Genomic DNA, 26092 nt, shown 5'->3' on the forward strand with positions numbered 1-26092 from the left:
GGACTCTGCCCCATGGGGAGTGTTGGGGGCCCCCGATGGGCAGGCTGAAGCAGGGATGGTTCTGGCCTGGCCTCAGTCCATCCGCCTCTCACCCCAGGTCCCTCGGAACATTGGGGCATTGTTCTACTGTACAACAGAGGGTGGCTCTGTGGCCCTGGGCTGAAGAACAGAAACCAGTTTAGCAGGGCTCTCTGCTCCTCCCATGCAATGTCAAGAATTTAACCAGGATCATGGCTGGCTTCAGCAGGAAGAAACAAGCCGAAGGGATAAGCCCAGGCTGAGAGCAGGAAGTGGGAGGTGACTGTCTACCCACTGTGTGGGCCCACTATGTGTCCCATCGTGGGTAAGAGGTGGGCTGGTAAGGCCAGTGGGCGGTAGGAGGCCCGAGAAGAAAGATTCTAAGTGAGTGACAAGAGCAGGGCAGATCAGCTCAGCCCTGGCCTCAGTTTTCCCCTCTGTGATATGGGTGCACCAAAGGCATGTGTGCCCACCCTGCCCACAGGCTTGGACCGCCAGCAGTGGTCAAGAAGGCTGCAACCTCAGCCCTGAGGCTGCAAAGGCAGCCTTGCATCTCCAGAAGTGGAGAACGTGTGTATGTATGTGGAGGGAAGTGATGTGGGCCTGCTGCTGCCGTGCGCTTCCACCCGGGATGTGCCCATCCCACCATGATGGGGACAGCAAACACTGGCCTTGGCAGTGCTGACACCGTGCCAGGTTTGTTTGGCACTTTATGTGTGCTAAAGCATCATCCTCGCAACTGCCTTTGGAGGCAGCAACGATTCCCACTCTACAGATAAAGGAAACTGAGGCACACAAGGGCCTTGCAACTTGCCTGAGGCAAGTGGCAGAGCTGGTCCCTGACCCCTGGCCCCCTGACTCCGGAGAGGTTGAGAATCCTCCTGGCTCTGCTCCCCTGAGGTGGGCAGTTCAATGTATAACTCTATTAAATAGCCCGGCTTTATTTTGGCACAGTTGGGCAATCACCCAACACTTACTAGGTGCCAGGTCCTGGGGGTCCAGAGATGTGGGTTCCTTGGTGGGGAGAGATTCATAAACAGATCCCAAGGCTGCCAGGTTGCCAGCTCTAGGGAGGGCTTTCTGGAGGAGGGGCTCAAGCTGAGTCTGGAGACAGAGTAGGATGCAGTTCCAGAGCGAGTGGGGAGGAGAGGAGGGTGCTCCTGGTGGAGGGAACCATGGGGCAGGGCATGGAGGCTGGCGACAAGCTAAGAAAAGAATGAGGGCGTGGCCACTGGGCCAGGAGGCTGCAGAGATGCAAAGGTGGATCCTGGGGCCCTACGGCCAGATCTTTCTCCCACCAGAACTGCATCCTCCTGGGAATCTACAGACAGAGTTCCTAGCGTTCGTTTCAAAGACTTTTAGATTCCTTATTTCCACTGGATGAGAATTTAAAATGGAACACAAAGAGGCATTTCTGGGTCACGCAGTTGACCATGTGGTGAGTCCTGCCGGGCCAGTTTGGGCCTGCCTTTAGCTCCTGTTTGCCCTTGTTGACACCATATGGGAGGACTGCATCTGGGGGTGAGGGGCCTTGCCTGTGGAAGCAAGGGATTCTCAGGAGATCAGGCAGAGCAAAGCAAGGGGGAGCTGAGTCAGTAAAGTGGCCTCAGGACACTGTGCCAGGAGGCAGGTCATGCTCACACTGGGGTCATCTCAGCTGCTACAGAGGGTGTCTCTTGGTGTGGCTTCCATGTGTCTTTTTTGTTTTTTTAAGATACAGGGTCTGTCTCTGTTGCCCAGGCTGGAGTGCAGTGGCGCAATCATAGTTCACTGTAACCTCAAACTCTGGGCTTAAGCAATCCTCCTGCCTCAGCCTCCTGAGTAGCGGGGACCACAGGCATGTGCCACCATGCCTGGCTCATTTTTTTTCTTTTTTCTTTTTTTTGTAGAGATGGGGGTCTCACTATGTTGCTCAGGCTGGTCTCAAACTCCTGGGCTCAAGCAATCCTCCCGCCTTGACCTCCCGAAGTGCTGGGATTACAGGCATAAGCCACCGCACGGGGCCAAGGGCATGTCTTTATCTGCCTTCTTTAGGATTTGGTGACCAAGGGTCTCCTCATCCCAAGCTGTCACATGGCTCCCCAGCAATTCACACAGGAGAGACCAAGAAACTACATCAAGCTTCTCTTGCCCACCCCTGCCCATTGACCCCTTATGACTGCAGGGCAAAGGGCTGGGGGCTGGCGGGGCTGGAGGGGCCTAACAGAACTGCACCCAGGCTCCAAGGCCTGCCTCCCCACTTGGCTGCATGGCCTGGGGAAGTCAGGTAACTGCTAGCAACTTCGCTTCCCCATCTGCTAAATGGGGATAATAACATCACCTTCGTGGGTGGCCTAATATTTAAATGAATATTTAAATAAGCATGATGTAGACTACAGAGGAGGTGACCAATACAATAAGGCAAACACTCTTCCTTTCCCTTTCTGCTCCCCTCCCTCCCCCCAATCAGGACACACACACACACACACACACACACACACACACACACACACACACACAGACACCCCTATTCAACTGCTGACTTTCCAAGAACACACTGCTAGGGACCAAATGTTTGTGTCCCACCTAAATTCATATGTTAAATCCTAACGCCCAAGGTGATATAGTAGGAGCTGATTAGGCTATGGTCATTAGCCTCATGAATGAGATCAGTGCCTTATAAAAGAGAACCCAGAGAGCTTGTTTCCCTGTCCACCAGGGTAGAGATGACTATGAACCAAGAAGCAGGCCCTCACCAGACACTGAATCTGCTGGTGCCTTGGTTTAGGACTTCCCAGCCTCTTTCATAAGAACTGTGAGAATTTTATTTCTGTTGTTTATAAGCCACCCAGGCTATGGTATTCTGTTCCAGCAGCCTGAACAGACTGACACACACCATCCTCAAAGGAAAACATCAAAGGGGCTGAGGCCGGTACCCACCTACTCTGGCTGGGGTGGAGGTGGGGAGCAGGTGCTGAGGAGGTTGGGAAGGCGTAGTGGGTGTGAGCTGAGTGACGGGTTGGGTCAGGGCTGTGGTTAGAACCGTAGGTCTGGGGCCAGCCAGCCTGGCTTGGATCTTGGCCCTGCACCTGCCAGTTGGGTGGCTTTAGGTGAGTGGCTTCATGTCCCTGAGCCTTCAGCTCCTTGGTAAAATCATGTCACAGAAGTACTTACCATGTAAGACCATAGTGAGGACTGAATGACAACAATCATTCATCCAACAGAGACCCTCTGAGACCCTGCTCTGGGACATGCACTGTTCTGGGTGCTGGGGATACAGCTGTGAACAGAACAAAGACAAGTTCATACTCTCCTGGAGCCTGTGTTCTAGTGGGAGGGGCCAACAATAAACACAACAAGCGTCTTAGTCTGTTCAGGCTGTTATAACAGAGTACCTTCTTACACTAGGTAATTTCTTTTTCTTTTTTTTTTTTCTTTTTTTTGAGATGGAGTCTTGCTCTGTCACCCAGCTGGAGTGCAGTGGTGCGATCTCGGCTCACTGCAACCTCCACCTTCTGGGTTCAAGCAATTCTCCTGTCTCAGCCTCCCAAGTAGCTGGGATTACAGGCACGTGCCACCATGCCTGGCTAATTTTTGTATTTTTAGCAGAAATGGGGTTTTGCCATGTTGGCCAGGCTGATTTCAAAGTCCTGACCTCAGGTGATCCACCCGCCTTGGGCTCCCAAAGTGCTGGGATTACAGGCGTGAGCCACCGTGCCCGGCCACACTAGGTAATTTCTTAAAAACAGAAATTTATTGCTCACAGTTCTGGAGGCTGAAAGTCCACGATCAAGGCGTCAGCAGATTTGGTGTCTGGTGAAGGCTGGTTCCCCACAGATGGCACACTCTAGCTGTGTCCTCCCATGGCAGAAGGGGCAAATGCTGTGTCCTCACATGATGGAAGGGGCAAGGACCTTGCTGGAGCCTCTTTCATAAGGGCGCAAATCCCATTAACCTTCCGTGTGAGGAGGCAAAACCACCATGGCTGCTCTGTGCCAGGCTCATCAAAGGTGTCCATGAAGAACATCCTTTCTGTGCAGGGCCAGTGGTCTGGAAGAGCAACCGCTAACTGACCGGAGATGGGCCTGGCTCTCTGCCTGCAGAAGCCAGCGAGTGGCCTGGGATCAAAGCCGAGGCGCTCGGGCCTGCTGCCCACCTCCCCCACTGAGTCTGGGCTGTGACAGACCTTGTCTTCTCTGGAAGATGGAAAGGGAAGACGGTCCCCCACCCCAGCCCCCATGAATTCTCAATGGACCCTGCAGCAGCACACTTGAAAGAAGCCAGGGGTTATCTACAAAATTCCAATTAAATCCACAGGCTTTGATAATTTGATAAGCCACTCCACAGTCGCCCCAGAGTCAAAATATGCTGTTACTCGATCCCGTGTTTATGTTCTAGGCTGGAGGGAAGGGAGGTGCACAGTGGCCTGGAAAGGTCCAAACAGCCGGAGAGGGAGGAGGTGCAGGCACTAGGCTGACACATCGGCAGCCTGTCAGCCGAGGGTCATGGACAAGATCTGGCTCTTTTGTGGCAGGCACACTCTGCAGGGGAACACAGGTCTCTCTTGGTGGGTCCTGGAGGCGGAGCAGAGACAGGGCCAGGCCCGGGGAGGGGGAGCCCCTCAGAACTGCCTGGCCACAGCTGAGCTCACTTCCTGAGCCTCAGACCTGTCTTGGGGCTGGAGGCATTCCTATTCCCAGGCCCATAACTTGCCAGACCAGTGGTGAACTGGCCCACGTGGCCAATACCACCTCAAGAAAGAGGCAGATAACCCCTGCTGGCCTGGTGATGGAGCGGCCAAATGCTTCACAGCCCCTCCCTGCAAAAGTCAGGTAGGGACGGAGCGTGCACACATTCCATTCTGTTCCCCAGCCTTCCATGAACACAGGTGTGGAGCACTTCCTGTGCACCAGTAGCACCTGGCCGGGTTATTTGAGTAAACCCTCTTGACCAGCTCATGAGTTCTGCATTATCTCATTTTAGGGGAACAGAAATGCAGAGACATTGAGCAAATGGCCAAAGATCACTGAGCCTTAAGTGGCAGGGCCTGGCCCCAGAGCCTGGCCCCACAAAGCCATGGCCTGCTGCCTCCCCAACAGCCAAGTGTCTCACTGAGCCTGGTTTCCACTGTTCCTCAAGGGCCTCCTAGAGGTGGGCAAAAGGCTAACTTAATGCCATGAATGAAGTGAGGCCGACGGATTCAGCTGACTGGCAAAGAGCAGGTTTGGAGGCATGGATCACAGGCTGGGTCAGCTGCTTTTGTGGCGATACACCTGCTGCCTCCACCATCAACGATCCTGATCCTTTTCCCCCGTGGCCAGGCACACGATCACGGGGGATCCCAACAGCCACCCACGTAGGGAGGAGCATCTCCTCTCTCCCCATGCAAGGACAGAAAATGAGAGGCTTGGAGAGAACATCACAGCTGGGCAAGGGCGGGTCAGGTGAGGACCCAGGGATACTGCTGCCAGGCTCAGAGCCTTCCCTTGCCCTGAGGCAAGGCAAGGATGAAGAAGGAAGGGGCAGGAGTGCAGAGAGGTGGGGACAGAAAGGAGACCCTGAGGAGCTTCAGGACCACAGTCCCCAAACCAGTGAAGCAGGTGGGAGAAACAGATGAATGTGGGCTTCTGCTTGCAACCTGGAAGTTCTGGGTTCAAATTCCCGCTCTAGCTGTGAGCTCCTGTTTTCTAATCTGTAATGTAGGGATAAGAATATACAAGCCCTGGCCGGGTGCAGTTGCTTATGCCTATAATCCCAGCACTTTAGGAGGCTGAGGCGGGTGGATCCACTTGAACTCAGGAGTTCGAGACCAACCTCGCCAACATGGTGAAACCCCGTCTCTACTAAAAATACAAAAATTAGCCAGTATGGTAGCATGTGCCTGTAATCCCAGCTACCAGGGAGGCTGAGGTAAGGGAATTGCTTGAACCTGGGAGCCAAAAGTTGCAGTGAACCGAGATTGCTCCACTGCACTCCAGCCTGGGTGACAGAGCGAGACTCTGTCTCAAAAAAAAAAAAAAAAAAAAAAAAAAAAAAAAGAATATACAAGCCCTGGTGCAAACCTCTCATCATCTGAGTTTCATGGATAACCCTTGGAGGTAGCAAAAACAGGGCTTAATCACTATTCCCTTTTTACAGATGGTTCCCTATTTCTCGCTATTCTTTCTTCTGAAATTTTAAATTTTAATTTTTTGTAGAGACAAGGTCTCACTGTGTTGCCAGGACTGGTCTTGAACTCTTGGGCTCAAGAGATCCACCTGCCTTGGCTTCTCAAAGTGCTGGGATTACAGGTGTGAGCCAATATGCCTAGCTTTTTTTTTTTTTTTCAATCAGCTGAATTTAAGATTCATCCCTGTTTCTCTCTAAATGTAGAAACTTCGGCCAGCACTGAGCCACTAGGGACCACAGGAAGGCTTGGGGAAGTTACGAGGGATCTGCCTGGACATTACACAGCTAGTAGCAGCAGAACTGGGACGTGAACTCAATACTTTGCATCCTATACCCTGTGGCTTTCCACTGCTTCACACTGTGAACCAAGCTACTGATAAGTTCCTGATGGTTCACAGTGCTTGTTTCTTGCCTGAGGCAGCCATCAGTGAAGACGGTCTTTGCTAGGCCAGGTGGGCCTCGGAGCTGTTTTTTCCTCCCTCAAAATGCCCAGGCCATTTCAGGCTATTAGTCTTTTAGCATGCGTGAAGACAGAAGGGTCCCTTTAGGCAGGACTGCCATGTATGGGTGTACAGGCCACATATTCTACAACCTCATGGGCACATTCACAGAAAGTGCAGTGTGAATGGCACCTCCAGAGCCATGCAATGCTCACCCTCATCTTCAGGCTTTCTCCTCCCCATCACCAGGTTCCCCCTGCCTCTCCCCACCTGGCCCAGAGGGTTCCTGTGTCCTACTCTCTCCTTTCCCTCTGTAGTAGCCACCCCATCTGCCTCTCTCTCACCCATCCGGTACTTTAAGCTTCCAGGGGATAGCTATGGAGTGAGCTGATTAATCAGCATCCCCTTAAGTCCTCTCCCCAGCCCTCTCTCTTACCCAACACCCCTCCCTGCCTTCTGCCCACCAGCTCCTGGGTGGGAGCTGAATTTTTCTCTCCAATGAGAACCTATGCTGGGGACTGCAGGTGAGCAGAATGCTCTGAGCAAGAGAGCATGGCCATCTGGATGGAGTCGGGTCCTGGGTGTGAGAAACCAGCATGGCTGAGTGGGCCATCTTTACCACCACCCACAGCATCCCAATTTCAGAGAGAAAAAAGACCTGCATGGTTCCCTGTTTCTCTCCAAACATGGAAACATTAGCCAGCACTGGGCGACTAGGAACCACAGACTTAGGTTCAGGTTTTGTCCTGTCTCCTATCAAACCATCTGCATGACTTTGGGGGAAAAGCACCTGACCTCACCGACCCATGGTTTCCTCCTCTGTAAATAGGACTATTGAATATGGTAATGCCTATCATAAAATGCTATACATAAAAGACACTGGGTAAATTCATTATGATTTTTTATGATGATTATAAAATCTGTTGTAGCAGCCCAGGACTGCTGTTATTTGGCAGGTGAGTTTTCAGCCTAGGCAGTGCACACTGGGACCTCTGCAGCCATAACAGCGAAGAGCAAGGACTGTGCTAGCCCTGAGCGGTCTCAATGGCATGACCATTATATTTTCTGTTATCTCATCTGCTCCTTGTAACAACCCTGTGAGCCAGAAAGAGTTTGTAGGAAAATCTGCTCCACAAATGCAGAGACACTCTTCCCTGCAGCCCTGGGGTAAAGGAAAATGAAGAGTGGGCTCTGGCACTAGGAGCCTGGGGAGTAATGTCCCCCATTCCTTTGGACCACTGTTCTTTAGCCCGGCTGGCCCTGCTAGCTCACCTTCTGCTTGTGTTCCCACAGCCTCAGCCTCCCCGGGCTGGCCATTGCTTTAGCTCACGCCTCCCCAGCACACAGGAGAGGCCTGAGCTATTACTTACTCTTTTGGAGGGTTGACATCCTCGGGTCGAGCCTCGAAGAACCGGAAGACTTCGTCACACTGTGAGATATGGGGGGGCAGCCGGACAAGTGCCTGTGGAAAGACAGGAAGAAAGGGCATTAGGTGTGATGAACTTGGGAACAGGAAAACCAAGACAGTGTCACCTTACACCAACAGTGACAGAGAGGCTCAAGAACTGAGCCATGGAAGACATGGTCAACCAGCCACCCACCTGTCCACCCAGAAAACTAATCAACAAATCAACCAATCAAATAACGAATCAAACAACCAACCTTCCTTCCTTCCCTCCCTCTTTCTATCCATTTCTCTCAACTAACTAGCCAGCCAACTAACTGACCAACTAACCAACCAGCCAATTAATCAACAAACCAACAAGACAACAACAAGAAAACCCCTAACCAGTTATCCAATCAACCTACCCATCAACCATCCAGTCAACCAACCAACCAACCAACCAACCATCCAACCAGCCAGTCAACCAACTAAACAACTGACTTAAACAAACAAAAAAAGACCACTGAACCCTGGAACCCTGGGTCTTAGGGTCCTCAGGAGCTAATCATTCTGCAGGAACCCTGAGGGAATTCCCTTCTGCACACAGAATAAGTCCAAGATCCATAACCTAACAGTCCAAGGTCACGTCCTCCCAGCCTTGTCTTCCACTAGCCACGCTCCAGCTGCACCAGGCATTCACACTCCCTAAACACTGACCACAAAATTAATTATTTCATGACAAGTTGATAATTGCTGCCAAGGACAACAAAGCACTATGACGGAGTTTGATAGAACCCAAGAAGATGTGGAAGATGGGGAGCCAGTGTTTCAGGAAGGACTCTTTAAAGCTAAGTTCTGAAGGATGGATAAGAATTAACTGGTCAAGGTGGAGGTGGAGCGATCAATCATGTTGGTTTCAGGAGATGAATGAAGGCCAGTGTGGCCTGAGGACCCAGAGCAAGGGAGAGGGGCCATAGGAGGTGGGCAGGGGCATGACTAGCAGGGCCTTGTTTTAGGCCAAGCTGAGGATGCCTGGAGAAACAATGTAAACTGAAGAGTGTGGAAAGGTTTCTTAGAAGAGTGGGCAGGAGCACAGCTTGTGGAGTTTGCAGGGTTTGGACAAGCAGAGAGGAGGAGTGGGCATTCTATGGGAAACAGTAGTCATGGCAAGTGCGTGGGCCAGCTGTGAGCTTGTCATCCAGGCATGGGGAGAGTCTGCAGCTGGAAAGTGAGGCACTAGGTCAGGAGGTAGTCAGAGTTAGGCCAGGCGTGGTGGCTCATGCCGGTAATCCCAGCACTTTGGGAGGCCGAGGTGGGCAGATCACTTGAGGTCAGGAGTTGGAGACCAGCCTGGCCAACGTGGAGAAACCCCGTCTCTACGAAAAATACAAAAATTAGCCAGTGTGGTGGAGGGTACCTGTAATGCCAGCTACTCAGGAGGCCGATGCAGGAGGAGAATCGCTTGAACCCAGGAGGCAGAGGCTGCAGTGAGCCAAGATCGTGCCACTGCACCCCAGCCTGGGCAACAGAGCAAGACTCTGTCTCAAAAAAATATAAATAAATAAAATAAAAATAAAAATAAATAAAATAAAATGAAACAAAATAAAATAAAAAGAAGGTAGTCAGAGTTCATGCTGCACACCAGCACGCAGGACCCTGACCTGGCCCAGTCCGACATGGAGGGGTTGGGGGTGTAGGGTGAGGCCAGGTGTAGCCCCGTTTTCTGGGCCCCTCAATTTAGTATGGGGAGAAATACTGGGGCAAGGAAGGATCCCCTGGTCCAAACAGACAGGAGAGAACACTACCAAAGCAGAGCTGAGGGATGGGGACAGGGAGCCGAGGGCTAGAGCCAGGAGAAGACAGGAAAACCCAGGACTGGAGGAGTCAACAAACACAGGGCTTGTGAGAAACTCCTGATGAGACCTGGTCTATAAGAGAGGACCCTGTCCCATACCCCTGCCTCCTGAAACCTCACACACCACGACCAGCTTCAGATGCAAGGCCTAGATCCAGTGGCTCCTGGGCCAAGTACAGTGAGTCTGTGAGTGTCGTTCCAGGAAATCCTTGTGAGGGTCGTCCTCATGAGCGCACAATTCCCATCCCCATACTACGGGTGAGGAGACAGAGGTGCAGGGAGACATGTGGCCTGCCCACAGGCACCCACGGAGGGTGGGAAAGACTCACTGGAAGGTAAGCTCCATGCAGGCGCGATTTTAGTCTGTTTGGTTGATTTCTGTGTCCCCAGATCCTAGTACAGTACCTGACAGAGCAGGCACTTGATTTATATTTGTTTAAAGAAATGAATGAAAAATGGATAAGGTAGTGAAGGTTTCCATGTCTATAAGCCCAATATCCAGTAGCTATGGGACATGATAGTGGGGCAAAAAACCCACATATAATCTTAGGTTGCATCTATAGAATTATAATATTGAGGAAGAGGAAAGTAATGGTTTAGTTATTCTCTGAGCTAGTTAGATAACAATTCAAGTGTGCCATCTAGCACCAGGCATCCTATCAAGATGGGCCCTTCTCGATGCCAAACCCACACCCAGGCAAGATGAGATAAGACCAGACCATGGCAGATAAGAGAGCATGATGTAACCCTCAGTCATTCCTTTCAGGGGTCATGGCTCTCCAAGGGTCTCTAAAATAACACATCTCCATCAACAGGCAAAAAACAGAAAAGGAAAATTAACATTAAATGAGCAGCTATGTGTCAGGCCCTGTCCTTGGCCCCTTGACTCCTCCAGTCATCCACCAAACAGTGAGGGCTTTGCAGTGTGTGCTGCATATGGGGCTGTGCCTGGTTTTACAAGGATGAGAGAGAGCAAATCTAATGACATGTCACCCTATTTTGTCCTGGAGGTAGACATCATTGCCTCCACATACGATGGGGACACTGAGGCTGCTAGGGGTGAAGCCATAAGTGAGGAAAGGGGCAGAATCCAGCCCCAAGCTGTGAAGGTCAGATGGGTGGAGCATGCCTCCAGAATATTCAAGTTCTCATTTAACGCACACTGTCCATGCTGTGTTCTCCTTGGGAAGGGTAGAAGGAAAAGGAAATGAAAAACTGAGGAAAGAGAGAGACAGACAGGGAGCGAGAGGGAGGGAGAGAAAGTCAGGGAGGACAGGGGGCCCCAGGAGAGAGTGCCAATGGGGTCGGGATGGGCAGAAGGCAGGAGGAAACCATTACCAGGGATCCCGGCTCTGTGCAAAGTCATTGCCGGGTGACCACCCTGAAAGGGAGAAGGAGGGACGCAGGGCAGGAGAGGGCGGGTTTCAGCAGCCCACAGCACTAGTGCCCTCCCAGCTCAGTGTGCTGCCACTCACCCTAAGCACAGACCCTGGCCAGCCACGGCTCACCCAGCCCTGGCAGGGAACAGAGGGGCTCTTCATGCCGACAGAGACCCACATTCCGGAGGCAGAGGACGCGTGGGCCACGAGGGCCTCAGACAAAGAGGCCTTTTGGTGGAACAACCGCAGCATCTTTATTTAACGGGGAGCCCTGAGGGGAGCCGCGTGGAGGGCTCGTCCTGATTTCAGGCTGACAAGAGGCTCTCAGCCCAGAGCAGCTTCCATCAGAGCTGCTGCCAAAGCTCAGCTCTGGCCAAAATCATTTGGCAGGAGAGAGTGATGCTGAGCAGTGAGTCCCCGCAGCCTGGGCTGGTGATGATGGCCAGGGCCAGGGCACCCCCAAGCCCAGCCGTTGTGAGAAGAGCAGAGTAGGGGGCCAGATAATGGGCATATCAGGGTTAGCAACCCCAGCTTAGGCCTAAAATTCTGCCATGAGACATTCATGATGTATGCCACGTGGTGGTAAAGTCAGGGCCTCAGAGCCTCAGGGCCTCAGAGCCTCAGGACCTCAAGGCTGCAGGCAGATGCAGGTTTGGGTCCTGGCTCTGCCATTTATGGGCTGTGTGAGGCTGGATGCATTACCTGCCCTCTGAGCTCTGGGATGTGACGTGGCACCTACCTAGCTGTTAGGAAGTTAAGTGAGATGAATATGAGAAGCCGAGCACAGTGGCTGGTGAAGAGTACACTCAGTAAATGTGAGCCGTGATAACATTAGTGTCATCGCTGCCATTGTCATTCTTTAGGAGAAAGCAGTGATGAACACTTGAAAGAGCACTGGAATGGGAGACAGGAGTCAATTCTAGTTCCAATTCTGCAGTTATATACTTGCTGTGTGACCTTAGGCAGCTCACTTCACCTCTCTGGTTGTCATTTCTTCCAAGATAAAATGGAATCCCGAAGTATGTCTCACGGAAGAACTCCCTGATGAGGTGAAATGAGCTCTGTGAGCACATGTGAAATCTGCCTTGAGGGTCCCCGCATCTTGGCCTTGGGGATCACCATGTTTGTTACCATCACAAAGCCTCTGAGAAATCCTGCAGGAAAGAAACCTGTAGAGCTTTGTACAAGCCAGCATTTACTACTACTAACAACATCCTGTGGGACTGTGTCATTTAATCAGCACATCAACTCTAAGAGGACAGTATGACTATGATTTCAGTTTTACAGAAGAAGAAACTAAAGCACAGAGAGTTTACATAATTCCCTGAGGCCTCACAGCTAGTAAGTAGCATAGAGTTTTTTTGTTTGTTTGTTTTTTTGAGACAAAGTCTCACTCTGTCACCCAGGCTAGAGTGCAATGGCCCGATCTGAGCTCACTGCAGCCTCCCCCTCCCCGGGTTCAAGCGATTCTCCTGTCTCAGCCTCCTGAGTAGGTGGGATTTACAGGCACGTGCCACCACGGCAGGCTAATTTTTTGTATTTTTAGTAGAGACGGGGTTTCACCAAGTTGGCCAGGCTGATCTTGAACTCCTGACCTCAAGTAAGTGATCCACCTGCCTCGGCCTCCCAAAGTGCTGGGATTACAGGCATGAGCCATGGCGTCCGGCTGTAAGTAGCAAAATTTTGAATCAGGCTGAGTCCAGAGCCTATGCCCTGATCCACTCCCTCCTGCCTCTAGCTTTACCCACAGGTATTTGTGGTGCTGATTTTCCAGACAACTCCTAGTGACGCCCTGTGGAACACAGCTGAGGCAAATCCAGGTTCAAGACATTCTGAAGTTTCTTCCAGCTCTAACTGTTAATAGCTCTAACTAAACAGCACCATCACCAGTGAATTCATTTGTCTCATCTATCAATCAATCTGATTGAGACTTTCTAATAGAGCTCAGGTGAGCTCAGAGGGTTCCGAAGGCCTCAGGTTGGAGAAGGGCTGAAATGAGTACGACTTTCTAGCCCTCAGGTTCTGGGGCAAGTGGGAGGAAGCATTGCCCTGCGGGCCTGCTGGAACTAGGCAGGTCCCTGGAGAATGTCAGCTGAGCTGGCCTCAGTCCCCCTCCAACCCTGCCATTCTGTAAACCAGGGGTCAGTGAGCTGGCTGAGAGCAGATCTGCAGAAAAGGCATGCAGGAAGGGGCTGGGGTAGTGGGTACCTGGGTCGTGGGGACTGGTAATGAGGTGCTGAAGAGCCATTCAGGTTTTGCCATCAGCTAGCCCTGCCAGTTTCCCCATTTCCAGTCCTAAACTGTCCTGCAGTCTCCAGCTCCTGCCCCTCAAGACCATTTCATGGGGGCCATGACTTGAGCCACCACTTAGCACTGAGTGTCATCATGGCCAATGATGCAGGTGTAAACAAGGGAGAGGGTGGCTGCGTTGTGTGTCTCTAAGACCTCCACTCAGCTATGGTGAGCACAAGTGTGGTCTTTGCACATGCAAGTGGCACAGGAGGGGGCCCCGGCAGACTGTGCTCAGGCCTTCTGCCTTGAAACGGTCATCCTCCACAGAGCCCACCACTCTGGGTAATGCCTGCGTCAGGACAAAGAGCAAAGCTCTGCATTTGGCAAAACACTACAGGTGCCCACTCTTTACACAGGATCAATTGCTTCTCTTTTCAGCAGCATCAGTTTCTTTTCTCGTTTTTTTTTTTTTTTTTGCTCCTTTCTGCACACTGATTTTTTTTTGTTTTTAATTTTTTTAAAGCATCAGTTTCTAATCCCTGGAAATCTTATGGGTAAAAGCCCGGCCGCGCTGGGTGGAGTTGGAGGTGTGGCACAAGGGGGCTGGCATCCTGCCCATCTGGCCTCCCACCTGTGTCCTTCCAGCCCCACCTCTGGGGCTGCCTCTAACCTGCTTGGACTGTTCTTTCTAGGTCACCATCTAGAAAGCTGGGGTCTCACTGAACTTCTGACGTCAGAGTACTCAAAACACATGGGTTTTCTTTTTGAAGGATCTGAGCAGCGACTCCCCTTGAAATGTAAATGATGTCTAATTCTTGGTAGCAGTTTAAGCCATTTCACAAGGGATCTTAGTACATCAGGGCCTGGGGGATATGTCACTCTCTGAGGAAGTTTTGTCTACTTGTGATCTTTCCATCTTGTCATCAGGCATTGGCTGGACAATCCCTTAGGGCTGGGCTTCCTGTTTATTAGTGAAGACACAGAGACGACAAATGTGGCCCTCAAGGAGCTCATAGTCTGGGAGAAGACAGACACACAGAAGTTACCCTCCTGCAGAGGAGAAATGCACAGAGTGGGGGTGGGCGCAGTCCTCTGGGGGCAGAATGGCAGGAGTGATCAGCTTTTCCTGGGGAGTCATGAGGCTTATGGAAGGGCCCACTGCGGAGACTGAATGTGCACCCAGGCAGGGGACCAGCACAGGCTCAGGGGCGGAGGCCTGGCTAGCTGGGGATGGCCTTGTGTCTGTCGGACTGGACTGCAGGATATGGAAGACAGAGGCAGGAGCTGAGGCCCCAGCAGCACTTGGAACCAGCTCACACAGGGCCCAGCTGAGGTGCTCAGATATTCTTCTCGGGGGCAGCAGGACTCCTCTGAAGGAGTCCCGTTTTTTTTTTTGAAACAGGGTCTCACTGTGTTGCCCAGGCTGGAGTGCAGTGGTGCAATCATGGCTCACTGCAGCCTCTGCCTCCCAGGCTCAAGTGACCCTCCCACCTCAGCCTCACCAATAGATGGGACTGCCGGCGTGCACTACCACGCCCAGCTACTTTTTGTATTTTTTGTAGAGACAGGGTTTCACCATGTTGCCCAGGCTGGTCTCAAACCCCTGGGCTCAAGCAATATGCCCACTTTGGCCTCCCAAAGTGCTGGGATTACAGACATGAGCCACTGTGCCCGGCCCTCTGAAGGTCTTTAAGGAGAAAAGGGACATGATCTGCTTTATCTCAGCCTAGAAACTCCTTCTCCTGGGTCTACTATCTGGGTTGAGGGAGATGGTGAGGTTCTACTATCTGGGTTCCCCCAGAGAACCAGGCCACTCAGGAGGCCCCTCATGAACGGATCAGCCTTGGGCTCTGCCTAAGACTCCCCATTGGCAAGGCCTCTCCTGGGCCAGGTCTGCTTTCAGAACAAGGACCACAAGAACAACATTACTCTCCTCAAGGGGAGAGCCAATGATTGGCTGTGGTGGAAAATCCCACAGTGGAAGGGAGAATACCTGGGACTAGGAACCACTGCCATGCAATAGCCTCAGTTTTCAAGTCTGGGAAGTGGGAATAAAAATGAATGAGTCTGGGAAGTGCAGAGGGGGAGGGTCAGGGGATCCTTACCCTTCAGTGCTGACCTCTTGTTGGGCTCAGACTTCCTGCCCCTAAGTCTGACCGCACCCAATCCCTCTTCCCTCCTACAAAGAAAGCCATTGATCCCTGAAATCAAATGTGTCATAGATAGACGAATAATAGAAACAAGCTCAGCTATTTGGGCAGCAAAAAAATTATAGTCGTACCAACCAGGAAGTGGTGACTTGGATAAATGTCATTAACATGTCAAAGGGTGAGTTGCTCATTCTCAAACACTCTCTCACACTCCTCTCTGAACCCCTCCCTAGAATATTTATTTTATCCCTTGGACAAACACTGCAAACATGTATTTCACCCCTAGGAACGGGGTAAATAGAGTCACTTAAAAAATTGTGAGTCCAAGCCTCTATGGTATAGCTTACTCTTGTTAGTCTGATGAAAGTCTTCGACTTGTTGAGGTCTCAGACCATTAAATATTAACTGCATTACCACGTTTCCGTTTAAATTAATTTATAAAGTTAAAGAAATGCCTTTGGAACCCCTCTTCATAGACACCTGACCCTCAAGTGCCACATAAAATGATCACTCAGTCGGCATGTGGTAAATTTTCCGTGATTCCCATCCAATCTGCTGCTTATATGTTAAAAATTAACACTGATATTGGGCTGTGAAACCGCCATTAGGTGGTGGGACTGGCTGGCCAGCAAGGGCAGGGAGCCCAAAGTCTGGGGAGGTCCACTGCACGGTCAGACTTTCCATGTCTGAGTCCTTGCAGGGAGCCGGCTGCTCTGTGTGCAGAGCCAGCTGCACAATTTTGGGTGCATTTGAATTCCCATCAAACCCCAGACTCTGAACCCACATTGTCTAGCAGGTCCAAGGAAGATGACCAGCCAAGCAGGTGGGCTATGCAGGGCACTTTAAGTAGAGACTCCAGAGGCTCTAGGCAGTACGTAGACAAAGGCAGGTAGAGACAGGGGAAGGGCTGGCCGTGGAGCGGACTGCACACGGCACTGTGCTGGCTGGGGTCGGCCGGTGATGCTGAGTGGTCTGTCTGGAGGCAAGCTGTGAAATGCATAGCTAGGTGGCAGTGGCCATGGACTTGTCCCTAAAAACCATTCCAAGGTCAGTGGGTTTCTCAGACAATCAGACCACAGATCCCAGCTTCTTAGTTCAGCAGAATTAAAGGTCACTCTGTACTGCCCCACCCCCGCCATTCTCAGAGTAAATCACCGCCTGTGAGATAGATGGCTGTCTGCTTGGTGAGCCCATGGCCCCATTCCTTGTCTGGCTCTGGGCAGTTTCCATCTGTGCTAATCAGGTTAGGAGGCCCCTCCTCTTGCAGACCCCACTTCAATGGCTCCCCCAGCTACCCGTGGTACACTGGAGCTCCAGAGCCCCTCTGAATCAGGAGTCCTGTTCAAAGCCTGATCCCAGGAGATAAGATGCTATCACTTCCTCCTCCGGATGACCCAGCAGACAGCATTTCCTTGGAGCCCAACTGCAGATGCCTTGGGCTGGCTAATCTGAGCTATAAATCCCAGCTGGAAAAGCCTTCCTCCCGCCCTATGCCCCCTCCTCCATTAGCTTTGCCCATTTATTTAACTTCTTGAGAAAGGAAAAAAGAGAAATAAAAGCTCAGGCTACAGCCATCAATTTAACCAGAAACAGTGAATGCCTGTTAAAGAGAAAAATGAATATTGGTCTGAAGAAGAGAAGTTTCTCCAGCACTGGGGCATCCTTTTAAAATAAGGCAGAACATGTGACCCAAGTATAATGTTCACAGTCACGAAATTCAAACTTCAGTTTAATGAAGACTACATTGTCTTTTCTTCCTATAGGCTTGGGAATGCCAGTTAATAAATTTAGCAAGTTGGTTCTTAAACATTTTTTATTTATTTTATTTTATTTTATTTTTTTAGGGACAGGATCGTTCCCTGTTACCCAGGCTAGAGTGCTGTGGCGTGATCATAGCTCACTGTAGCCGTGACCTCCTGACTCAAGCAGTCCTCTCACCTCAACTACAGGTGTGTGCTACCACGCCTGGCTAATTTTAAACTTTTTTTTGGAGAGATGAGGTCTCGTTATGCTACCCAGGCTGGTCTCAAACTCCTGGCCTCAAGTGCTCCTCCTGCAACAGCTCTGTATGAGGACACTGTGATATACATTCTCCCTACTCAGCTCCCATGTGAGGTAGTGTTTTTATATTCATTTTACAGATGAGGAAACTAGGGCTCAAAGAGGCAAAGCAGCTTGCCCAAGGTCACGTAGCTAGTAAGTGGGCACCGGGATTCGACTCCAGCTCTTCTCCTTCTGATACTCTAATACCAGCACTTGTGAAATTTTATACCTCATTTGCCACATTATAACACATTATACCACATCTTCTCAAGATTTTTGAGTCAGGAACCACAGTGGGTTTCATTTAACTACGAAATTCTAGCTCTATTAAAGCCAATGGTGCCCAGTAGAAACATTAAATTATTTTGTGTTTGCTTTATTTGCTTGTTTTTATTTTTATTTGCTTTTTAACTTTTTATTTGCTTTTAATAAAGCCTTTTCACCAGTCTGGGCAACAGAACGAGACCCTGTCTCAAAAACATGTTAAAAATATGGCTGGGTGCGGTGGCTCACGCCTGTAATCCCAGCACTTTGGGACGCCAAGGCGGGCAGATCTCTTGAGGCCAGGAGTTTGAGACCAGCCTGGCCAACATGGCAAAACCACGTCTCTACTAAAAATACAAAAATTAGCCAGGCATGGTGGCGCACTCCTATAATCCCAGTTACTCGGAAGGCTGAGGCATGAGAATTGCTTGAACTCAGGAGGTGGAGGTTACAGTGAGCCAAGATGGTGCCACTGCACTCCAGCCTGGGCTGCAGAGAAAGATCTTGTCTCATCAAAATAAATAAATAAATAAAATTTTTTAAAAAATAAAGCTTTTTCATTTGTTTGTTTATTTAATACAAATTGTTTGCCCTTTGTAAAAATAATAACAAAAGCATCTGCTGAATGCTTCTTCTGAGCCAGACGCTGTGCTGTTGCCTTACAATGTGCCAGCTCATTCCATCCTCATGACCACCGTGTGGAGGCACCCTGTGTGTTCTCCTCCCTATTGGACGGATGTGGAAATAGAGGCTCAGGGAAGTTCAGTAACTTGCCCAAGTTCATGAAATTAGTCAGGGCTTCCAACCCAGGAAGACTGGCCCTCCAGAGGCCATGTGCCAAGGAAACTGACGGCCGCTCATCCCCTGGTAGCCACTCATGCTCTCTGCAGCAGCGCTGGGCTCTAATCAAAGACAGACAGGTGGGCTCTGGCTCATGACACTGCTGTCCTTCTCCTGCCTGCTCTTTGGCACTGGCTGTGTTAATGTGCATGTGTTTGTGTGAACACTTGCATATGTAAAGATGTGTACATGAACATTTGTAGTTACCAAGATTTAGGTGAATAAACAAATGTGTACTGCTGATGCTAGTGAACTGATCCCAACAACATCCCAACAGGAATTCAAAGAAATAGTTCTTCTATGTCCAGCAAAATCTCACATAGAGAAGCAAGCAGCCCTTCAGAAGGAGGCTCTTTGACTTAGCTCCTGAGCTCAGTTCACTTCCCAGAGGAAGTGACTTAAAACTGTGTTTTGTAAACATGGATATGTCCTGACAGGCACAGAAGCTTAGCTGTGAACCCGAGGTCCTTGGGTCCCAGAGGGTGGCCCAGCTACGGGGTGATCCTATACCCACCCCTCTGGCCAGGAAACACCAGGCCTCAGGACGGTTCTGTACAGCAACCTTTCCTCACAGATGGACACTCAGGCAAATGGGCCCCTCCCCTCCCTGAAGCCCTCCCGGAAGCCCTCCCCGAGCCCCTCCCCCAGCCCCAGACACACTCTCACCCGGCAGTATTCATCGATGGGCTTCAGTCTCTTCACAGCTACGTCCCGGATGTGGCTTCTGCGGAAGAGGATCTTGCCTGGAAGAGAGATGCTCATGAGTGGGGGATTCTGGCTAAAACTGCCACAGAGACCTTCTCATTCCCCTCTCCCTTGGCTTCTCAGCGTCTTAGTCCAGCACTACCTGCCACCACCCCGTCCACGGTCAAGGAAACAAGAGAGAAACAGTCACCTTTCCTGGAGGGCAGGAGGCGCCCTAGGCTGAGAGCCCAGGACCTCTCTGGTGGGTGAGGAGCCCTGGAGGCTGCCATCTTGGGATTCAATGAGTGACTTGGCCAGGCCACCTCGCCTGGATCTAATGGCAGGATCAATGAATGCCTGGAGTGGGTGCGGCTCTCAAGTGACCTTGCAAATCAACACAAAGTAGAGCCCAGCCCACATGCTACGCTTTGTTTTCAGGCCCATCCCTCCTTGAGAAATCGGCATTCGTTCCTGCCAGCTGGGCAGGAATTCCTATTCTTAGTTTAGGTTGGTGGCTCCTTCCAGGGCGGGCACAAGGCAATACCAAGGGAAGCATGGCTGTCCCAGCCTGACTCTTCCCTGGCCTCGCTGCACACACAGCCTCCAGCCATACGGGCTGCTGCCAGCTGGGCTGGGACACCCCTCTACAGGTATGGGCAAGGCTTACAGGAAATGCCAGCCCCTCAGACCTTCCCAGCTGACTCTCCCAAGCTGGCCACATTCAATCATAACAAATGCATCAAGACATAAGTCCTTTTCTAGTCTGAGAAATTTAGAATCTGAACTCCTTGGTTTGACGTTCAAGGTCTTACACAACTGACTTCTGTGCTAGGTGGCTGTCAATGTCTAGGGCCAAAGCCCCCTTTTCAGAAGGCCTTCCTTGATTGGCTGAGCTGGGAGTAATGTCCCTCTTTCCAGAACATCCACAACTCGTTGTCCATTCCTAGGCTATCTGCCACATTCTGCTGTGAGTTATAGCACTTGTGACCCATTTTGGGGCCCATGAGCTTGGCACATGATGAAGTGCTCACCTGTAGCTGTAACGGGCATCTGTTGCCTCAGTCTACCTAATTTCCCCCTGGAGAAGGCATCTTCCACTCCCAGTCCTTGTGGTGTCAGTAAGTCTAGCCACACCCCCTAGCAACAAAGGTAGCTACAGGATGCAGCCTAGTCAGCCAGAGTCACAGTGATTGGCTCAGTGGTGGGGAGGGACCCAATCCGGGCCAATGAGAGTCAGCCCTGAGACTGCTTTTTCCCACGGTTACTAAGCTGGCAGGATGAAAGTCTGGCACCTCTAGTGGCCTGGGAAGCAAACGGAATGAGAGAAAGGAAGGGTGGCTAGCACAAGACAGGTGCTTGGTAAAAGCTTCTTGAGTGATTGAAAAGCCAAGTGGAGAGAGGGAGAGACAGAGCCCTTTGACATCATTTCAGCAGCTGGATGTCGGTAGTTGTTCCTAAACCAGGGTCGACCTGGTACTTTTCAGTTGCATAAAACAATACCATTTTCTTTTTCATTTAAATGAGTTGAAGATGGGTTTTCATAACTTGAATTAAAGGACACCCAATTTAGATCATTTCCATTGCATGTGAGCAGACAGGTAGACTGCATATGAATCCACACCAGCTGCTTCTGTCAAGGTCTGAGTGAAGTACTCAGAAAAGCCATTGCCTTGATTTAGATTATTCCCCCAGACACAGCCCCAGAAACAAGGATTTGACTTGTTTTGGAGGCGATCCCAAGAAATATCATTAGGGGAGTGGGACAGTAAGGGCAGGGAGGGGAAGGAAGTGTTATCAGGCCAGTTAATCATGGTGGGCAACTAGAGCTCAATTCTGCTGGGGAGCTCCAGGAGATGACAGAGAATGTACCTGACATGTGGAGGCTGGGGATCTACCCACCAACTCCCTGTTTGTCACTGAGGACTGCCTCTGAGGGCGTTAACTCCAGCACATCTGGCTGAGTGTGTGCCCATGGCTAGACAAAGCCCTGAGATAGAAGGCCCTAGTGGCTCCAGTGAGCAGCCTTTGGTGGGCAGAAGTGAACAGACAGGGGACCCAGGGGCCATGAAAACCCCAGCTGCAGCCACCCCTGACTTCCCTGCCACCACAAGCATTGGTTGCCAGCCCTGCTGAAGTCAGACAGTGGAACGTGTAACTGTGTCCTATTGCATGTGACTTGCTTCCCGTGGATATCTCTCATCTCTCCATGATGGCTCTGCAGCTCACCCCTCCTGTCTGCCTCCACACTACATGGAGCACTAGGCTTTGCATTCAGCAGATGCTCAATGAGTGCTTGCTGGGTCATTCTTGTTCCTCTCCTGGACTCTTGCTCAAGCTCTCCTTCATCATCTTTTCTCTGAAGCCAGAGGGCCGGGCCATCTCCCTGTCAGATGGACAACACTGTGCAGACAGACGACATCACCAAGATGAAGCGGCTCTGCCCTGCGTCCCTCTCGAAAGGAGATAAAACGTGATTTATCCAGACACTGGCGACGCCGCTGTTCCTTGGGGGAAGATGTCATGGATTCGGTATTCCTTGCCTCTTTGCCTCCTACCCTTTTTTGGTTGCCTGTCGCTTGATTGCTCACATGCCACAGGCTACATGTGTAAGGCCAGGGGGAGGCTGTGTAAAAATAAAAACATGAGGAGACCTGAGCTCAGGACTGCCAAGAAGATGGGTGGCCCTGGGGCTGGAATTCTGGGCCTTTCTAATGAAGGCAGTTGTTTGTCAGAAGCTGAGGGATGCCCAGACCCAGTGACACCAGCGGTCCAGCCGTATGAGCAGGACCCTGAAGGACCGTCTGAGATACAGAGGAAACCCAGGGGGACACAGGAGGGTGGGGGAGGGCCCACAAACCTGCATGGAGCAGGGCCTCAGCCTCCAAAAATGCACTCCCGCCCTTTCTCATCCTGTTGGGGGACAAAAAAGAATGGGGTCCCTCTCCCAGCCCCCAATCTCAAGGTTAGCCAAAGCTCTGGCTGAGGCTTAGATCATTCCTGTCCTAGTTGCAGACAGAACTCTCTTTTTTTTTTTTTCGAGACGGAGTTTCGCTTTTGTTGCCCAGGCTGGAGTGCAATGGCATGATCTCAGCTCACTGCAGCCTCTGCCTCCCGGGTTCAAGCAATTCTCCTACTTCAGCCTCCCGAGTAGCTGGGATTACAGGCATGTGCCACCACACCCGGCTGATTTTGTATTTTTAGTAGAGATGGGGTTTCTCCATGTTGGTCAGGCTGGTCTCGAACTCCTGACCTCAGATGATCCGCCCACCTTGGCCTCCCAAAGTGCTGGGAAGAACTCATTTTAAAAACTAGTTAAGGAGCACTGAGGCCTCCACAGGTGTAGGGATAGGCTGGGGTGGGGAGGTAGGTGAGAGGGTGCTCCTGACTCCTCCCCATGCTGGCCCCAAGCACAGGACCCCGCCCTGCCCTCCAGTCTGCACTCTGAGTGAGGCCACCGGGCCACCGCGCCTGGGGCTGCCCAGTCCTCCCCACCAGGCTCCTGGATCTGCTGCTCACTTGCAAGGTCAGAGGAGAATTTCTGCACAAGCCAATTCCCAGCTGAGTTTTTGGAAGCCCAATGGGGCTTCCCTCTTTCCCGCTGAAATCCTGACAGGAGCAACGTTTTCTTTTCCCAGGGCTTTGGCACAATTGGCCAGTGGGGGAGAGAGGGAGGGAGAGAGGGAGGGCCTGGAAGGGATTCTCCGGTCTTGACTTCTCTGTTAGGAATCCAAACCACACTCTGAAAGCCAAACCGGTGACCGTATAAAAAGGGGGAGAGAAAAAGGAGGGGGAGGAAAATCCCCATGCAGGAAGGCGGGACCACAGGGCATTAAAGGCCTCTTGTAAATATAGTGCAGCCCGTTGACGGCAGGGCTCAGCTTCTGCCAGAGTCTTCAAAGCCATCCAGATGCCGCCCTAGGAATCTGATGAGCATCGCAAGGAAGATTGCACGGGGCATGAGACAGAACTAACTCATCAGGATTAACTCAGTCCTGAAAGCGGAGAAGAAGCTGTGCAGCTGTGACGTCTAAGCAGTAACTGGAGGTCCTTCTTCCTGCCACTCTGGGCTGGGCTGGGGTGAGACCAGCGAAGGAGTGGGGGCCTCCGGTGGGAGTCTGGGGTTCAAGTCCTACCTGGGCCACAGCCTGGCTGTGTGACCCTGAAACAGGTCCCTTCTCCACTGGGACTGCTGTGTGCTCATCGGAGGCCTGGGCTCTATGGCTGCTACCTCTGGAAGCCCTAAGATTGATTGACAGTGGGGACGTTAGTGGGCAGAGGAGGAAGGAGGAAAGGGTTAATGGTAGCTAAGCGCTCAGCACACACCTGGTGCACACTAAGAGCTTTTCACTGAATTCCCTCCCTTCATCCTCGCAACAACCCTGAAGCAAGTACTTTAACCAGGCCCATTTTGTCCTAGAGGAGATGGCAGCTCAGAAAGGTTGAAGGACCTGTCCAAAGTCACACAGCTATCTAGTGGCTGAGCTGGGATTTCAACCTGGGGTTTTAAAGCTTAGAGAGTCGGGGGGAGCCATGATCTTTGCACTTGGATCATGTCAAGCCTTGAGAGCCACCGTGAGGACTTTGGATTTTATTCTGCACGTGAAGGGAGATGAGAACAGTTAAACCCCCAAACCAACCACAGCCTCCAGGGCTCTTCTTGGGAAAGCGGTACCTATGGGATGGACTCCCATGAAAGCCAGGGCCTGGGGCCTCAAGTAGAATCACCAGACACAGTACCACTGGCCAGGGTCCCCATACCAGCCATGAAGAGTTTGGTAGCTACCTCCATGAACTAGGACCCATTTGTAGAGGTAATAAGAGGGCACTGATTATAGGAGCCGTAAGAGAGGGCTGGCCTCGGGACCTCTTCTGGTCTGAGCAGGCTGATCTATTCCTGGCAGCCTCTCCTCTTCACACTCACAGTGTCTATGCATGCATGTACAACTCCTTTTTCCCTGTCTTTCTGCCACCTGGAACGCCATTCATTCTTGGAAGACTTCCCCCTGCCTTTCCTTCTTTCCTTCCTTCTACCCTTCCTTCCTTCCCTTGATCCACCCAGCACTGTCTTGATGGAGGCCTGGTGTGCTGGGCTCTGTTCCAGGCGCTGGGAGCACAGCAGTGAACCAGACAGATGAGGGCCTTGCTCTCAGGAGTTTACCTTCCAATTGGGAAGGGAGTGGGCACGGGAAGAAGGCAGTACACATTTTCGTACCTACTGAGTAATTTGGTTATACTTCCAGGTCTTCCCCCATCTCTACAAAGATAATAACACAGGGTAATGTGAAGAGGGGTGCCTAGAGAAGAATTCAGAGAATGGTCAAGGAAGCTTCTCTGGGCTTCAGTGGAGCCTTCAAGGAGAAAAAGCAGCTGTGCAAAGCTCTGGAACAAGCGGGCTTGGCCACAGGAAACTACAACAGCCAAGGCCCTGGGGCAGAAGGAACTGGACATGATGGAAGACAGAAAAGAGAGGAGCCTGCAGCCACAGAAAAGAGTTTGGTTTTATTCTAAGTGCCCTTGGGCCTGCCTACTTAACACTCATTCTGTCTTTAAGGCACAGTTCCATGCTGCCTCCCCCATGAAGCCTTCCTTGAATGCTTGTCTCGCCCTTCCTTGCCAACCACTAGGGCCCTCTGGCAGTCACCCCACTCTGGCCCTCTCTCCCCTGCTGTCCTAGAGAATTTGTCAGGAAGCCACCCTCCTCAGGACCCCCTCTCATCTTCTCAAGGGGATCCCTGATTTATAGCAACAGGGTCAGCAGCCCCTTGGGCTCAAGGAGGGCCAGCTCCTCCCAGCCACCCTGGCCTCCAGGGATACAGATGCTCACAACCCCCTCCCCTCAATGCAGCCCAGAGAGCCCAGGCTGTCGAGGGAGACTTGCCTAAGAAACAAGGGAGAGCACAGGTGGGCCTGGAGCCCACAGACTGCACGGTGCAGAGGCCTCGTGCTCCAAGGACAGCCCTCCTGCCCTTCTAACTGGGTCTGAGAACAGAAAGGAAGGTGGGAGGCAGTAGTCACCTAAGGCTGCTGGCACAAATTACCACAAACCCAGTGGCTTAAAATAACAGGAATTTGGCAGACCATGGTGGCTCATGCCTGTAATCCCAGCTGTTTGGGAGGCCGAGGCTGGAGGATCGCTTGAACTCAGGAGTTCAAGACCAGACTAGGCAACATAGTGAGACCCTGTCTCTACAAAATGCTATAAAAAAAATCAGCCGGGCATGGTGGCGCATGCCTGTGATCCCAGCTACTCAGGAGGCTGAGGTAGGGGGATCGCTTGAGCCTGGGGGGTTGAGGCTGCACTGAGTCATGATCGTGCCACTGTACTCCAGCCTGGGTGACACAGTGAGACTGTCTCAAATCAAACAACAACCCAGGAATGTATTCTCTGCCAGTTCTGGAGGTCAGAAGTCTGAAATCAAGGTGCCAGCAGGGTCACGCTCCCTCTGGCGGCATCAGGGAGAGTTCTTCTGCACCTCTTCTAGCTTCTGAGGGCTCCAGGCATCTCTTGGCTCGTGGCAGCATCACTCTGATCTCTGTCTCAGTCTTTACATGGCCTTCCCGCCCCATGCCTGTGTCCCACATCTCCTTCTGCCTTTCTCTTATAAGAACAGCTGTCACTGAGTTTAGTGCCCACCCTATATCCAGGATGATCTAAT

At 51.5% G+C, this 26092-nt stretch overlaps 1 protein-coding gene across 5 annotated transcripts in view; it reads right to left on the reverse strand.

Moving 5' to 3' along the window:
- The window catches only part of SH3PXD2A (SH3 and PX domains 2A), a 266664-nt gene that overhangs the window by 127201 nt on the left and 113371 nt on the right, over positions 1–26092 (reverse strand). For all 5 annotated transcript variants that reach the window (XM_063782079.1, XM_016919277.4, XM_016919275.4 and 2 more), the window contains exons 4-5: positions 19419–19495; positions 7976–8067 (exon numbers count right to left, since the gene is read on the reverse strand). In XM_063782079.1, coding sequence (XP_063638149.1) covers positions 7976–8067; positions 19419–19495 — 169 coding nt within the window. The remainder of the gene's footprint in view (positions 1–7975; positions 8068–19418; positions 19496–26092) is intronic.

Source organism: Pan troglodytes, chromosome 8 (genome assembly GCF_028858775.2).
Source record: "Pan troglodytes isolate AG18354 chromosome 8, NHGRI_mPanTro3-v2.0_pri, whole genome shotgun sequence".
Taxonomy (NCBI): domain Eukaryota; kingdom Metazoa; phylum Chordata; class Mammalia; order Primates; family Hominidae; genus Pan; species Pan troglodytes.